The sequence below is a fragment of the Lycorma delicatula genome, chromosome 13 (assembly GCF_047948215.1).
Source record: "Lycorma delicatula isolate Av1 chromosome 13, ASM4794821v1, whole genome shotgun sequence".
Lineage (NCBI taxonomy): Eukaryota > Metazoa > Arthropoda > Insecta > Hemiptera > Fulgoridae > Lycorma > Lycorma delicatula.
This window is the reverse complement of record NC_134467.1, coordinates 34,782,938-34,800,261: the sequence shown is the minus strand read 5'-3', so window position 1 is coordinate 34,800,261 and position 17,324 is coordinate 34,782,938. Positions and strand designations below refer to the sequence as shown.

The following is a 17,324-nucleotide window of genomic DNA, read 5'->3' as shown; positions in this document are numbered from 1 at the left end:
AGTAATGATACTTCAAGGCCATGTATTTGGCAACAAGGACGGCCGTGGTTCTGGATCACCCTCACGTTGAGAATTTCTCTGCAAGCGGAAAACCGCCTTCCTCGTGCCGACCAGTTCCCTATTCCATCATGATGCAATCTAGTGGCCCCATACTTAGGTTGATGAAAACAACCTCTGGCTGCTTACGGGACAGCCTAATCTCCCGCCTCCCTTTCAGAACCTTTGCGTAGCGTTTACCTTGTGGAAATACAGAAGGGGCCGAAACTATCTCCCTCACAACCTCTCAAACCCAAGGCTTAGTATCTGAATATCTGAAACTGAAGCAACACTAAACAATAAAAACAAACAAATATACAACAAAACACAGTAGACATGTTGATTTCACCCCCGGGTGCGCAGTTCAAAGGGAATTTAGACTACACACTAAACTAACCTAGATAGCCTAACAGGCTACCTACGCAAATTAATACCAAACAAGACTAATTAAACACTCCAGAATCCCTAAAACAAGAACAAAACCATAAACCAAGTCACAGTGAACACATTCAACTAACAAACTATAATATAACGATAAGGTTACACCACCTAAATATCCAAATAGCGGAGCCTAAACACAATCTCAACCTTTCTTACTCGTGTCGTGATGAACACTGGAGGTAGTCAGTATGTTTTACTCCTTTTTTGATAAGAATCGCACAATCTACTTGTGTCGAGATCATTACGGTGATTTGTCGTGTAAATAAAGTAACATCAGATTTTCAAGCAGTTCCTTTCGGTGAATTGCATTTTTGATATGAGAACAATATATATTAATAACGTCAAGAGTATTACTTCCGGTACTTCCTCGCCGGTTCATAAAACCATTTATGTTCCACGTTGAGATAATAAAATTCGTCTCATTAGCAGTACTTAGTGACAACTTTTATTTTTCGGCGTATAAGGCTGTCGAACTGTTGTATTAAAACCACATCTTTATAGCCAAATGATGGTATTTGTCTTTATAAGAACGTACAACAACGTCATTACATTTTAATTTCTCAGCAATCGATCGCGTAGGGTAAGGCGATCACGTAGATGTTTACTATAAGATTTGGTAGTCCCTCGATTAAGTGAGGGGAAGTCGTTAGTATTGAAAAAGTCTAATCCGCGTAACGTTAATGTTATGTGGTGGTTTAACGTATAAGGGGTTATCTACCTCTCTTTCCTGTCACGAAGAAATTACAAGCACCTAATACCTATTATTATCATTATAAACTATGTGCGTTTCAGGTGAAATATTACAGGAGATTAGGACTTTATATTATTTCTTAAAGATAGAATTCTATTGAAATTGTTACTACTACTGTGGCTACTCGCAATCCTGATTGAGTTAATGCCCTTCACACTTTTTATACGGTTTTATGCTCAATTTTATAAAAATATACGGCACTAACAAATTAGGTAATTTTCATCCTTTTCAAACACCTGAGAATAAATTTAAAAAATAAAACAAAAATTCTTTGTGACTCACAAAATCTCGTACAAAAATATTTTTTTTTATTCATTTTTAAATGAATAAAATAAAAAATAAAAAACGTCACATACTATTTGTGGTTAAAGAGCGTTTTATTAATCTTTATGTATCATTATCATAATGAATTATGTTCTGTGCAATTTCAAAATTTTCGATAAAGGTCCCGTTATTTAATTACTTTCGTATTTATATAATTGGAAACAAAACTGTACGTAACGTGTTACCTCAATAGTATTATTGCGTAGTTACTATCAAACTTTTATTAAACATTATCACATATTTTATACTTACAGAGAAAATAATAATCTTGTAAGAACTTCGATTACACTGAAAGGACAACCAAATTTAAAATTCTTCCATTTAATGTCAAAAAATGGATCGTTTCCATTTACAAATTTAAAATTTCGTGCGGTTATTTCATTCCACCTCAAGTAAGCGTCATAATATGCTATTGTAGATTGTTGCAACATCATTTTAGGGATTGCAATTTCTGGCTGAAAACGACGCATGATGTCAGGATGAAAATAACCTTTCCACACTTCATAAGTTCTTGATGATATCGCTTTTAATAAGGTTAACCTGTTCACAACAATAGATTATTAATTCCATTCAAAGTTCAAAAGAAAAAATTCTATTATTGCAATTCTAATGAAAACCACTGATAGAAGATATTATTCTACAAGAATTTTGAAAACAGTTGAAAAATCAAATTGATAAGGGTGCTATTAAAATCAGAAAAGGATCACAGTGAGGTCAGCAGTTATCGACCCATTAGCCTCTTGCCGGTAGTTGGCAAGTTGCTTGAAAGGCTGGTTGCGGTACGGCTCTGGGAAAGCATCGATATGAACTCACTTCTAAATCGAGGCCAGTATGAATGGGGTTGGCATCGAGTATTGCATCTTAAATGCTCTTGCCGAGGTGAAAAGCACCGACTGTAAATATGTTTTACCAAATTTTGTTGACTGCGGCAGCATCTCCTACATTGTGTTGGGGTTCTGTCCTCTAGAGTTGGAACGCCGCAATGTTCCGCATCCCTGCAGACCGTAGTACGTGACTAGTTTTCTGATTGCACGGCTCTGTTTATGGATGCGCACCTAGTTGTGGAAAAGTTCCGTCACCAGGGTAAGCCCGCAGGACTCCGTTCTCGGTCCCTTCCTGTGGAACCTGGTATTCGACGGATTTTTGGGACTGACAGCTCCGGTAGGGGGGCCCAGACTTTTGCCGATGACTGTCTCCTATTAGTACATGGCAATTTACGACCGCAGCTAAAATACCGAGCGCAAGCGGCCTTTCCAACTGCAGAGGGCGCGATTGACATTCAAAATTTAAAGATTTCTGTGCCCAAGACGATGTTTATGCTTCTCAAGAGTGCAGACAAATTATCTTACAGCCGTAAACCCTGAATTAAGTATAAAGGCTGTGTGATCATCCGAGTTAGGGTTCAAAAGTACCTACGTATTTTGTTTGATGAGAAGTTGCTGTTTAGTAACAACATTAGGCAAGTAGCGGCGGGCGCCGTCTCTGTGATGCACAAGCTTAGGAGGATTACTCGGAAGGATTAAGGGCTCTCGGGCCGTCATTTGTTCATGGTGTACCGTGGTGTCTTCCAAAGTTTTCCCTATTATGCTGCGTCTGTTTGGGCGGATAGGTTAGACAAAAATACAGCAATTATTCAGTGGCTTCAGTATTTGCACATTCAGTGGTCTATCTTTGTTATTTCTACTACATTTGATTACTTTTGTTTTCTTCTTGTTTATTTTCATGCGATAATTCTTGCGTAGGACTTCATCTATGCCATTCATTGTTTCTTCTAAATCCTTTTTACTCTCAGCTAGAATTACTATATCTTCAGCTAATCGTAGCATCTTTATCTTTTCACCTTGTATTGTTACTCCGAATCTAAATTGTTCATTAACAACATTAACTGTTAGTTGTATGTAAAGATTAAAAAGTAACGCTGAGGGAACACCCTTGTCGGACTCCCTTTCTTATTACGGCTTCTTTCTTATGTTCTTCAATTATTACTGTTGTTTGCTTCCTGTAATTGTTAGCAATTGTTCTTCTATCTCTGTATTTGAACCCTAATTTTTTTTAAATGTTGAACATTTTATTCCAGTCTGCCTTTTCTAGGTCTATAAATGCCAAATATGTTGGTTTGTTTTTCTTTAATCTTCCTTCTACTATTAATCTAAGGCCTAAAATTGCTTCCCTTGTCCCTATACTTTTCCTGAAACCAAATTGGTCTTCTCCTAACACTTCTTCTACTCTCCTCTCACTTCTTCTGTATAGAATTCTAGTTAAGATTTTTGTTGCATGACTAGTTAAACTAATTGTTCTGTATTCTTCACATTTATCTGCCCCTGCTTTCTTTGCTATCATGACTGTAACACTTTTTTTAAAGTCTGACGGAACTTTCCCTTTTTCATAAATATTACACACCAGTTTGTATAATCTATCAATCGCTTCCTCACCTGCACTGCGCAGTAATGCTACAGGTATTCCGTCTATTACAGGAGCTTTCTGCCATTTAAATCTTTTAATACTCTCTTAAATTCAGATCTCAGTATTGTTTCTCCCATTCATCCTCATCAGCTTCCTCTTCATTCTCTATAACACCATTTTCTAATTCATTTCCTCCGTATAACTCTTCAATATATTCCACCCACTTATCGACTTTACCTTTCGTATTATAAATCGGCGTACCATCTTTGTTTAACACATTACTCTAATAACACATATAATACTAATATTTTAGGAAAATACTATATATATCTAAATAATAATAAATCAATAATGAACAGACAAAATTTGATAATCTGGTTTTATATAAGGAAGAATTAAACAGTTATATGTTGGCCAAACTGATCCACCATCAATCGTTGGTAAGCGGATTTTTTGTATAACACCTCTTGTAACTAATTATAGTACAACCATTGTGATTAAATATAATTACAGGATTGATCAACACTCTACACAACGTGTTGAAGTTATTTCTGATCTTGAGGTATAACTTGAGATTCCAAGTCTAGAAAATATCTTGCTTTGCTTATTTGCCTTAGTCTATAAGAACCAATGCCAGTTTTCGAAAATGTATTGCTCAAGGTTAGGCACACTGTTTAACATCTTGTTATTTTCTCGTATTATTCTTAATTGGATTATTGAGTGCGATTTGAGTTAACCATATGTGTTCCTTTTATTCGGTCTAGTAGGCACTATTTAAATGTTATAAAGATAGTAATTTGTTCCCATTAGTTACATGTAGTAGCTGAGTAAACAAGAATGGTTGGCTGGGGGATATATTTCATGTTAACCCTTTCTTTTTCCTGTTTCGCCTCCGGTAACTACCGTTTAGATAAATCTTCAGAGGATGAATGAGGATGATATGTATGAGTGTAAATGAAGTGTAGTCTTGTACATTCTCAGTTCGACCATTCCTGAGATGTGTGGTTAATTGAAACCCAACCACCAAAGAACACCGGTATTCATGATCTAGTATTCAAATCCGTGTAAAAATAACTGGCTTTACTAGGACTTGAACGCTGTAACTCTCGACTTCCAAATCAGCTGATTTGGGAAGACGCGTTAACTACTAGACCAACCCGGTGGGTTTCCCAGTGATATAATGAGGGTATTTGAATAGGTTTTCTTATTGGCGTCTGGGTATTTTTTTTTCCATGCGGTTTATATTTATTATTTAGTTATTGTTTTGTTTTATATGTTAGGATTTCATTATTCTTTTGTTTTGACTTTCCGTTCACTGATAGGACTTGTGCATACGTTAAGGTTTTGTTTATTGTTTTAGGCCCTTCTTCATATAACAGTTGTTTACTCAACTTCGCACTTATTAGTTAGGCCTTTTTCCAAGAGCTAATGTTATTTTATATTATGTATTGTTATTTTTGTATTGTATTTAGCTAATGTTATTTTGTATTGTGATGGCTATTTATTATTAGTGTTTGGGCCATTAATGCCAACAACAGTTAAAATTTTTTTTTTTTTAATATAATTCTGAAGAAGATAATACAAAATAAAAAAGTTACTGCGAAACGTTTAACCTTGTTTTATTAATAACAAAATTTATCAGTTTTTGAAAATTGGATTGCTTATAACTCAAAACCAAAGTCACTTATCAAGGACTGGACTTTGCAATCTTTTTTTCTAACGTTAAGTTCTAACATTAAATCTATGTACCACATGATCATCTTCCTATGTAAAAAATGTTTGATGCAAACATCTGATACAAATAGGAGGACGTAAAATTTCTAACACAACACAGAGTAGAAATTAAAAAAAAAATGTAAATCCCTATAATTAGGTTACACATATTTCTTATCATTGAAATCTACTGTATCAACATAAAAAAGATAACATTTCTAAGTTTAAGTTGTATTTTTTTTAACGTAAATTACTATATATATATATTAAGTCATTCAATTAAATAAGTAGATAGTGCTATAAAAAAAAAATTTCATTTAATGACATTATTTTCTTTGTCCAACTGCTACGTGTAAAAATAATCTTATAAGCAGTACTCACCTTTCAGTATTTTTTAAGACCACGGTGTTTATACCGTTTAATAACATACAATAATGTCTCACATCCCAATTTCTTGTTATTGGATATGTGATAACATATTCCAAAACAGATATTTCTATATTTTTCTCAACATCGTACCACCATCTTAAGGACACCATTACCTGAAAATAAATTGTTTTAAAACAAAGCTTGAAGACGTTACGTCTCTTAATCCAAATGCCATAACATTTGCTTTACTTATTCAAAAGTATAACTAGTACTAAATATTAAAAAGCGATACGTTTACATTTATTGAAATATTTTTTATATTACACCTAATTTTTGTACACATCCATACCTTAATTATTAGATAATTAAGCGTAAAATTTATTGTAAAAACCATCTATGAAGTTAATTTTACAACTTACACGATACGTTTGAAAACGGATTGTCCTATATTTAAAACGAAAATATGAACTGCTGTATTTAATTTTTATGAAATTGTTCAAAAAAACAATCAAATTTGCCTCAAATTTTTCATGTATAAATAATAAAACAAAGAAAACAGTAATGAGCAGGCACGATACGAAAGCTGATATTGATATTAATCGACGTAAAATACAGTGAGAAATTCACTTATCTTGGAAGAGAATTACGCCAAATGAGTGAAATTTGACTGATATTATTATCAGAATTAAATAGGCGAAATTAGAATTCAATATGAAAATAAAGAAAGAAATTCGACACTCAAATAATGTAAATAAAAATTGAGAAAACAATCTTGAAGACATTTATATGGAGCGGTTACCTATATAGCAGTGAAGTGAAGTACCTATAGGAGGAGAAGTGAAATCGAAATTGATGCATTTGAGCATTGGTGCTACCGATGGATGTTGAAGATTACATGGAAAAAATCGCTAATGAAAATTGTTACGAAAGATTGATGAAATGGCAAATTTATGGACCACATTAAAGAAAAGGAGAAAGAAGTGGATTGGACACGTTACATTTCGGCATAACAGTTCTTTCCCAACGTAATAGAGGCCACAGTTGAAAGAAAAGATTCAAGAGAATGATCAAGACTAGGGTATGTTGATCAAATCATGGAGGACATCGGTTCTAAAAGGTGCAAGGAAACAACGAAAACTGATCATGTTAGAATTGCCTGGAGGAAGAGACTGCTGCAAACCAAACCTAAGATTAATTAAAGAAATTATTAATTAATTAAAGAAAAATTGCGGCAAAATATTTCAATTGCCATAACTTATAAACGAGGTGTTTCCGGCGGTTCTTTATTTAATGTTAGTTCAATTCTAAATTAACCTTAATATACCCTGTTTCCTACAAAATTGTATATGCATTTAATTAATTATGACTCCCCCATTACTTAAGGGAAAGAGTAGGAGTCTTTTCCTGCTGTCGGAAGCCAACCTAGATGTATATGGCTAACCACCAGCCAATTAAAGTTCCAAGCGCTGTAATATGGTGGACAGGAATTTTATGGTATTCAGCGTCCTGGGCGTGGCAGCTAATTGATGCCTACACGAAGAAAATTTTAATTTATAGATATCATATATATTTTTAGTAGTTAATTGGGTGGGCCTACCCATTTTAATAAGTATATGACTAGTGAGCTTTTGGGACACGTAAGCCGGTGGTGTATGGCCCGCACTTAGTCCGCTCACGCTGTTAAGTAAGCTCTAGGAGCTATTTAGTACACTGTTCGCTGGACTCTTTCGTGGCTCATTAGCCGTTTGTGCCACAGAAATTCGGTCTTATACTTTACGGCGACAGAATGGGGTGGTGGCGAGAGAAATGCCAAGCAAACCAATCACTTGTCCCCCCCCCCCCATTCCTCTTCCGATTCTATTGAAACTTTACAGACATTTAAACGAAGGTCTCTAAAAATCTTCTGTAAATTTGTATCTTCTATAATTTACAGAAACATAATACCCAGCTTTAAAATAGAGCACAAAGTTTAATTGGGATTTTCCAAGTGAACGAGTCCTGAAAAACGTTTTAGCAAGGTAGGCTGCAAATTAGAAAAAGCCTAGATGATGGTTTGGAATATTTGAACATGTTGAATCACATTTAATCTTTTTTTAAAAGGTAACACACATAATATAGATATCTCGGAGTCAGAATACCTTGATTAATTTTTTAAATGCGAAAGTTTATCCCCAAAATTCATTTTTTTCTGTGCATGTTTAATAACCCGACGGCAAATGTATTTGCGTTTTTTTTTAGCTTCAACACAAAAGAATATTTTTCTAAAGCAATAAATTTTATATGCATATGCTGAATACATCCCTCTTTGCTCAAATGCAAGATATACTAGAGAATTCAATCTTAAGCAAATTATTCAATATCGATAAAATAGTCCAATGATTACTGGGTTAACTTTGTTCGGGATCAATTGAATGACGTTCTCTCCCTATTCAATTTCGTCAATAGCTCAAAATTGACAGGATGACGGCTTTGTTTTAGACGATTATGTTTTAAACATCACCTCATATGACTTCTTGTGATTTTTTTGTTTAAAGGTTTTTAGGTATTTGTCTCTGCTAGTTACTAATCAAACAGATGTGAGGCATGGATTGATCCAGTTGTTGCTTCCATTACTCTGTCGATAAAGTAATGAGACGTACTCTTCTTGTGGGTAGATGTATGCCTTATGACGATTTGTTCACACATTGAACACTGAAAATTAACTGTAAGAGATAAACTTTCATTTAATTTGTGATTCATAATCATCAATGTAATTCTAAATAAACGTTAAATAGGAATTAAATAGCGTAAAACTTTATGGTAAATATTGAAAAAATTATTTGAAATTTCTATAAGTTAGCTATTAAAAAAATCATTGAATTCGATTCAGGGGTTTTTTAATTTGATAAAAACATAAGAAAGAAACCGTAATAAAAAGGGTCTGACAAGGATGTTTCCTATCCGCGTTATTTTATAATCTTTACATAGAACTAGCAATTAATTATGTTAAAGAACAATATAGATCTGGAGTAACAGTAAAATGTGAAAAGATAAAAATGCTACGATTTGCTGATGTTATAGTAATTCTAGCTGAGAGTAAAAAGGATTTAGACGGAACAAAGAACGGGATGGATGAACTCCTACGCAAAATCTACCGCAGGAAAATTATATAAAACAAGAACAAAACAAAAGTAATGAAATGGAGTAGAAATAACAAAGATGAACCACTGAATGTAACAATAGGAAGAGAAAAAATTACGGAGGTAGAAAAGTTTTGTTATTTTGGAAGTAGAATTACTAAAGATAAACGAAACAAGAGCGATATAAAATGCCGAATAGCACCGGCAAAACGAGCCTTCAGTAAGAAATATAGTTTGTTTACATCAAAAATTATTTTAAACGTCAGGAAAAGATTTTTGAAAGTATATTTTTGGAGTGTTGCTTTATGTGGAAGTGAAACATGGACAATCGGAGTATTTGAGAAGAAAAGATTAGGAGCGTTTGAAATGTGGTGGTATAAAGCACAAAATGACAAGTGAAGACGTGTTGCTGCAAATCGACGAAGAAAGAAACATTTGGAAAAATATAGTTACAAGAAGAGACAGATTTATAGGCCTCCTTGAATAGTCGCTTTAATGTTGGAGGGACAGGTAGAAGGAAAAAATGTTGCAGGCAGGCAACGTTTCGATATGTAAAAAAAGTTGTTTGGAATGTAGGATGTAGGAGGTATACCGAAATGAAACGACTAGCATTACATAGGGAATCTTGGAGATCTGCAGCAAACCAATCAAATGACTGAAGACAGAGAAAAAACAAACATATAAAAAAGAAATTTAACAAATATACGCATAAAATTCAGTGTATATATTACAATGAACAACTAATATTTCTTCGAATATTTTACGAGTATATCAAACATAAAGATCTGTTAGTGAAAAAAATTTACAATACATTTCTTATGAGAATTATTTTACAATTTACATTGCGTAACTCAATATCCCGAAAATCGTTTTCTAAAAATTTTAAAAATAGTATGAGCAAATTAAAAAGGGGTGATTATTCGTAATAAAAAAAAACTGCTGTTCGATTTAAATGCAATCGCCTGGCTTGTGTGGTATGTTGATAGCAACTTCAATAAAATCTTCGTTATTCATTTATATATGTAAATTATGTTATAGCAAACATAACTACTAAGTTAATTTAATACAGTTAAACTATTTTTTCTAAATTAAACACTAATATATATATATATATATATATATATATATATATATATACTAGTTTTTTAATCTTCTTATTTCTTTTTTAAAAAGAATGGAGTCATCCGTAATCCTTCATTCGTAAGAAGAAAGGTAATACCTGGGTGTACTGACGATTTATTCAATTCTTAATATTCAGTATAAATAATAAAACATAATTATTCGTATAAAGTCACATCTTTCTGGATCACAAGCATACTTCTATATACTCGTATATATATATATGTACACGAACGTGTATACTCACAAATAATTAATATAATTAAGTATATTATAATTAATATACTCACAAAAGTTAATTTAAATATATATATGTATAATAGATAGATAAAATTAAAAAAAAGTAATTTTTACCGATTCAACGACGCCCAAATCAAAATTGGAGATTAGAAATAATGCTGATAACTTCTTTACACAAGGTTTTAGGTTATCATAAAATCCATTATTATTACATATAGTTGTAATCCTGGTTTTTCTTGCTACTTCTCTTGCACTTGGTTTTACAAAAAATTTTTTATATAAGGATGATAATTTAATTAATTTCAAGAAATAATCCAAAAAACCAACACTTTCTTTGCCATTATTCGCTTGATATTTTATTACTTCATCATAAAATAACTTTCCCAATTCTGAAGAAGATAATTCTGTTTCTGCAGATGTAGTAGACTGAATCCTATTGTAGCCTGAAGAAATTACAAGGATTATTTGGGAACATAATATTAATATACCTATCAAAATAAATTTGTTATTCCAGTCCATTGTTTTCCTAAAACAAACAAAAAATGAAAACGTAATATATACATATATAAATCAAAAAAAAAGAAAAAGAAATTTTTGTTTTATTTATATATAGTGCGGTAGTAGTCTCAGCTTCACCTGCGCTATATGGATAAATACTTCATATAACCAAAGAGTAAATCTTCCTGAACCCCTCTGTTCATTAAACTCATCCTTGTGAGAATAATAGAGGGTTAATGGTACGGTTTCAGTAATTCATAGGGATTGTAAGATCATAAGATTGTAGGGAAATTTCTAGATGTTATATTGGTATCCTTGAAAGCCTCCAATCCAAAAGTTTGTATATCAGCAGTTGTAACCTCACCGTCAGTTCTTGTATTGTTGTTGCGGTGAGTTTAGTGAGTTACTATGTTCTCGGATAAAGACAAAGGAAAGTGTGTTTTATTGATAGCTGAATTAAAATCCGTAATTTTAGTTCAACGTGTGTTTCTACGTGAATTCGGAAGAGATCCACCACACAAAAATAACGTAACACGTCAGATCAAACAATTCGAAGAAACTGGATCGGTTAAGAAACAGATATCAACCGGCAGACCAGGTGTACCAGACGAAACGGTTGAACTAATTAGACAATCGACAATTAGAAGTCCTGGGAAGTCCACCCCCGTCGAAGCGTCGAATTAGGTATTCCAAACTCAACAGTTCACAAATTTTTACGTAAAAAACTGAAATTACACGCTTATAAAATCCAGATACTGCAGGAATTGAAACCCGATGATGGTGCAAAACTTACAATTTCGCCGTTGAAATGTCGGACAGAATAAGAGAAAACGAATCATTTTTAGACGATATAATTTTTACATACGAAACAACATTCCATATGAATGGATGTGTTAACAGACACAATTCACGAATATGGGGCTCTGAAAACCCACACGCAATTATCAAGAAACAATGCGATTTGCCTAAAGTTAATATTTGGTGTGCTGTGATTAAAAATCGTGTAATAGAGCCTTTCTTCTTTGCTGAAAAAACAATTAATGGAGTTGTGTATCTTGACATGTTAACCGCTTATTTCTTTCCTCAGCCGGATGAACTCGAAAACATTCATCGACTTCATTTCCAACAAGATGGTGCTCCCCCGCACATCAATGCATCGGTCACGGGCGCTTCGAACGAAAAAATTGGAGATCGATGGATAGGCCGGCAAGGACCCGTACTTTGACCTCCAAGGACTCCAGACCTGACACCTTGCGGCTTTTTCTTGTGGGGGTACATCAAAAGCGTTGTTTATACATAAAAATTTCGCGACCTAAACCGCTTAAAAAACAGCATTAATGATGCAATGACAACCATTCACGACGAAATGTTAACTAATGTTTGGAGAGAAGTTGAGTATCGTTTAGACATTTGTCGAGCGACTAAGGGCGCACTTATTGAAATTTATTATGTAAAAAATGTTTGAGACGACAAATTTGAAAAATAAAAAAAAACATCAACTGTAAGTAATTCTGTTTTAATTTAAACCATGATCAAAACAGCACCATTCTTTTATGATAACCTTGTATAACAATAAATAAACATTATCCTGTTCAATTTATAAATACTATCAGCATATTTTAATTTCTTCAGAGCTTTTAATTTTTACGAAGAAAACCTACACGCACAAATCGTGTGGATATCTTTTTTAATAATTTGGTAGCTGAAAATGAGAAAATATAATATTATTTTTCGATATTTATTGACTTTCTTCTTCTCTTTCAAAGTCGAATTTTCAAAAATAAAAAAAAATGGTTTTCTAAATTTTTACTTGAACTTTATACACACTAATAAACAACTTGTTATCTTTATCTGTTATAGAGAAATTCAAATAACGTAATTTCATTTTAACCGTTTAAATTCGGAATTTCAAAAAATCTTTACCTGGTGTGCACTTGTACCTTAACTATAAACGTGTATACAAATTTTCATCAATATTTATCTATTGTAGTTTTGTTGGGTATTGATTAAAAATCAGTTATTTTATACTTACATGTTATTATATACATACGTTTATATATAATCACTAGTCGACTCGTCTCTGCTTCTCCCGCGCTATAAGTGTGTACACAGTTGATACCCGTCGCGGTCAGAAGATGGGTAACCGATTAGGGCTCGCTAAATTCGTCCCTCCTGTCTAGCTAGGGAGCTCTGTTTCTTGGACCAGTCTGTGTTCATTAAAATTACGCTTGTGACAATAATATAAAAATAAATAAATATTGAATCCTGTTGAATTTATATAAGCTATCAATGGATTGTTTGTAATTTCTGAATAAAAACTGTTTGATTTTAACTTTTAGTGATCTGAGAATGTAGGTCTCGGAGCAGTCAGCTTCCAACCAAATATTATTAATAATATTTTTTCCATTTTTTTTATCCCTCGTCTTTTTTGTGCTTATAACCTTGGTTTCTTTCAATATTTCTTACCGTTTTGCAAGTTCTAAATTATGTATAACAAAAATGTGATGTAGGATAGAGATAAATAACATCATTTTTAGACTTGTAGAAAAATGAATATGATTCATGTATTGGTGTTTCAGTTCCAAGAAACGTTTATATATTATATTGTAATATAAATAATAAAATTAATCGAACTCAAATATTTTATCTTTTACTAATGATTTGACACTTGTAACACGAAACCAAAAAAAATCGACCGAAAATAAATTTAATCATCTATAAGAATAACAGAAAAATTTCATTACCAATTTCTATAGGAAAATTTATGGAAAAATTATTGAAAATGTATCAAATTTATTGACGTTTAAAATTTAAAATATTTTTAAGAAATGATACAAAAAAAAACTTAGAAAAATATTCCAATCATAAGTTATGAAAACGAACAGTTTAATTAAAATATAAAACAACAAAAATTTGTTTTTATAACTGGAAAAGTAAGATTTTATTTTATAACATATCAAATTTCGTAAAATCGTTAAAGATTGGAGTAAAAAGTAAAGGAAAATAAAAAAAAGAACCAAAAGAAATTTACCATAATTTTTTTTTACCTAATTATATAACGAAATCCGAGGAATAAAAAATAATTCCGAAGTATACAGCAAAAAAAAAAAAAAAATGAAAAATGAATTACAGTAAAATTTGAGTTAACTGAACCTGGATTTAATGGAAAATTACCCTGTTCACGTGAATTTTACCAAGGATATGAAGTTAATTTCGCCTGAGATAACGAAACCCTGGTTGAAGCAGAAACGGAAAAAATCTCAAGAGTTAAAGTAAACATTTTTGAGAATCCTGTAGAGTACTGTAATTTTGTGCAAAATCATACGTATACTCATTTAATACTATACATGAAGTACAATACTAAATTTGCCATGATAAGACTGAACACGGTACTGTAAACTGTATAATGTAACCTCGCCACATTATAAATTACCCTGAAATTATATTTTTATAAAACGCCATGTCGTATAATAAATAAAATTCCTGAAGAATTTGTTAACATGGACAACTTATTAGAGAAATTGGTAAATTTAATATACCTGGTATTAATGTATACAATATAGATGAATATCCTAACAAACGTCGAGAGAAAACTGACAAAGAAAGAGCGATTGCAATGACGCAGACTGTAACGATACAAAAACTAAATCATGCAGTGCATCGTTACCAAACCTATTAGACCTTCAAGAATTTTTACTTACAACAAATGATTCTCAGTTCCTTAATATAATTTGTAAAGCCGGAATTTTGTCAGAATATAGAGTAGCTGGAAGTAAAAGTTCAATACAAAAAAGGACAATTTAGATCCGGAGTAACAGTACAACGTGAAAAGAGAAAAATGCTTACATTTTCTGATGATATAAAAATTCTAGCTGAGAGTAAAAATGATGTAGAAGGAACAATGAACGGCATGGATGAAGTCCTACGCAAGAACTACCCCATGAAAATAAACAAGAACAGAACGAAAGTAATGAAATGTATTAGAAATAACGAAGATGGACCACTGAATGTAAAAATAGGAAGAGAAAAGATTACGGAAGTAGAATTACTAAAGATGGACGAAGCAGGAAATATATAAAATGCCAAATAGCACAGGTGAAACTAGCCTAGTCAGAAATAATTTCTAAACAAATTATATTTCTAACTAAACTAGTCAGAAATATAATTTGTTTACATCAAAAATGTATTTAAATGTCAGGAAAAGATTTTTGAAAGTATATGTTTGGAGCGTAGCTTTATATGGAAGTGAAACTTGGACGATCGGAGTATCTGAGAAGAAAAGATTAGAAGCTTTTTAAATGCGGTACTATAGGAAAATATTAAAAATCAGACGGGTGAATAAAGTGACAAATGAAGAAGTGTTGCGGTAAATAGATGAAGAAAGAATCATTTGGAAAAATATAGTTAAAAGAAGACACAGTCTTATAAGCCACATACTAAGGCATCCTGGAATAGTCGCTTTAATATTGGTAGGACAGGTAGAAGGAAAAAATTGTGTAGGCAGGTCACGTTTGGTATATGGAAAAAAAATTTATTAGGGAAGTAGGATGTAGGGGGTATACTGAAATGAAACGATTAGCACAAGATAGGGAATCTTGGAGAACTGCATCAAACCAGTCAAATGACTGAAGACAAAAAAAAAAAAAATATTTAACTCGCTTTAAAAGAAGAGACATTCTTATAAGCCACATATTAAGGCATCCTGGAATAGTCGCTTTATATTGGAGCGACAAATGAATGAAAAAAATAAAAAAATAAAAAGATAACCAATTTTTTTTTAGTAATAGATATTAAATTACATAATGAATAGTAATTATGTACATTTAGTTTAATTTAAATTATGTTTACTTATTAAAGTGTATTAGTCTACGGTATTCAAATTTCGTTTCACTTTTTAAATTTTAAATTTTTTAAATTAAATTACGGAAATTGTTCTACAATCCAGTATACTGTTCTGTACATGCAAACAACCGATAAAAATTTTTTGCTTACGCTAAAAATTTAATGTACAATTCACTGTTGAAAATTAAATGGGTTTCTGGTAAGTACATTACCATATTTTTCTTTTTAGTTGTATAATCCGGTAGTTCATACTTGTCTACACAGGAGTCCTGTTCATGATGGAAAATATTTTCGGTTTCGCGAAATTCCGTTAACTCATGATTTACTATATACGTTAAATACAGAAACAATGAAAATATTACCTTTGTTTTAAGAAGGAAGAAAAGATTTTAGAATAAGACATAAATGTGATTAAGATAAAATCCATTGCATGTAAAATTTCTCAAAAAATACAAAAATTGAAAGATTATTAAAAAAACCAAAAAATAATTTTGGTGGTTGAATAAAGAAATAAATGACATATTGAAATATCGGCGTATTGAAATATTCCTGTTTAGACTCCGGTAATTACCTTTCAGATAATACTTCAGAGATAATACTTCATGTAAATGAAGTGTAGTTGTTAGTCTTCTACAATCTCAGTTCGACCATTCCTGAGATGTGTAGTTAATTAAAACCCAACCATCAAAGAACACCGGTATCCACGATCTAGTATTCAAATCCGTGTAAAAATAACTGACTTTACCTTGACTTGAGAACGCTGGAACTCTCGACTTCCAAATCAGCTGATTTGGGAAGACGCGTTCACCACTAGACCAACCCGGTGGGTTAACATTAATGTACTAGAATATTATACATTTACGTGTACTCATGATCGGCTGAATGAGTTCGATTTCAAAAAATAATCCATCGCATGTAAAATTTCTCAAAAAATAAAAAAATTGAAAGATTATTAGAAAAACCAAAAATTCATTTTGGTAGCTGAATAATGAAAGAATTGTCATATTGAAATATCAGCGAAAGAGAAATACAGTAAGAAAAAAGATAAGTTGTAATGATGTTTGCCAATTGGGAGAAAAAATAAATGCATATTTTAATGATGAATTAATCCAACAGAAATGCTTACATAAAACCTTATATGTGGAAATATGAAAATAAAGATTTTTAGGGATGAAAAATGTCATGTCTGATGGGATTCGTCTACGAGAATTCCGGATGAAAGACCGAGACTGCTATAGTTCTGAATAAAGGCTAAGTGGAGAAAAAATTATCTTTATTGGTTAGGAATTTAAAATTGTTGTGTATTTTTGAAATTTTTGATAACCTTTTACAGTACGTAAAATACCAAAATATTAGTTACATTTCAATTTATGAAGTAAGTAGGTTTGATATTTCAAACAATGTGTTGGTAGGTTGTATATGTATATGCAATGTAGGTGTCAAATTTTTTAAAGTGTTTTTATTGAAGT

At 32.0% G+C, this 17,324-nt stretch overlaps 1 protein-coding gene across 1 annotated transcript in view; it reads right to left on the bottom strand.

Annotated features, from left to right (window-relative positions):
• Positions 1 to 479: 479 nt before the first annotated feature.
• Positions 480 to 17,324, bottom strand: part of LOC142334054 (uncharacterized) — an 89,166-nt gene continuing 72,321 nt past the window's right edge. Inside the window, exons 11-13 of the mRNA XM_075381721.1 lie at positions 6,050 to 6,210; positions 1,805 to 2,092; positions 480 to 501 (exon numbers count right to left, since the gene is read on the bottom strand). Of these exons, the coding sequence (XP_075237836.1) occupies positions 480 to 501; positions 1,805 to 2,092; positions 6,050 to 6,210 (471 nt within the window). The remainder of the gene's footprint in view (positions 502 to 1,804; positions 2,093 to 6,049; positions 6,211 to 17,324) is intronic.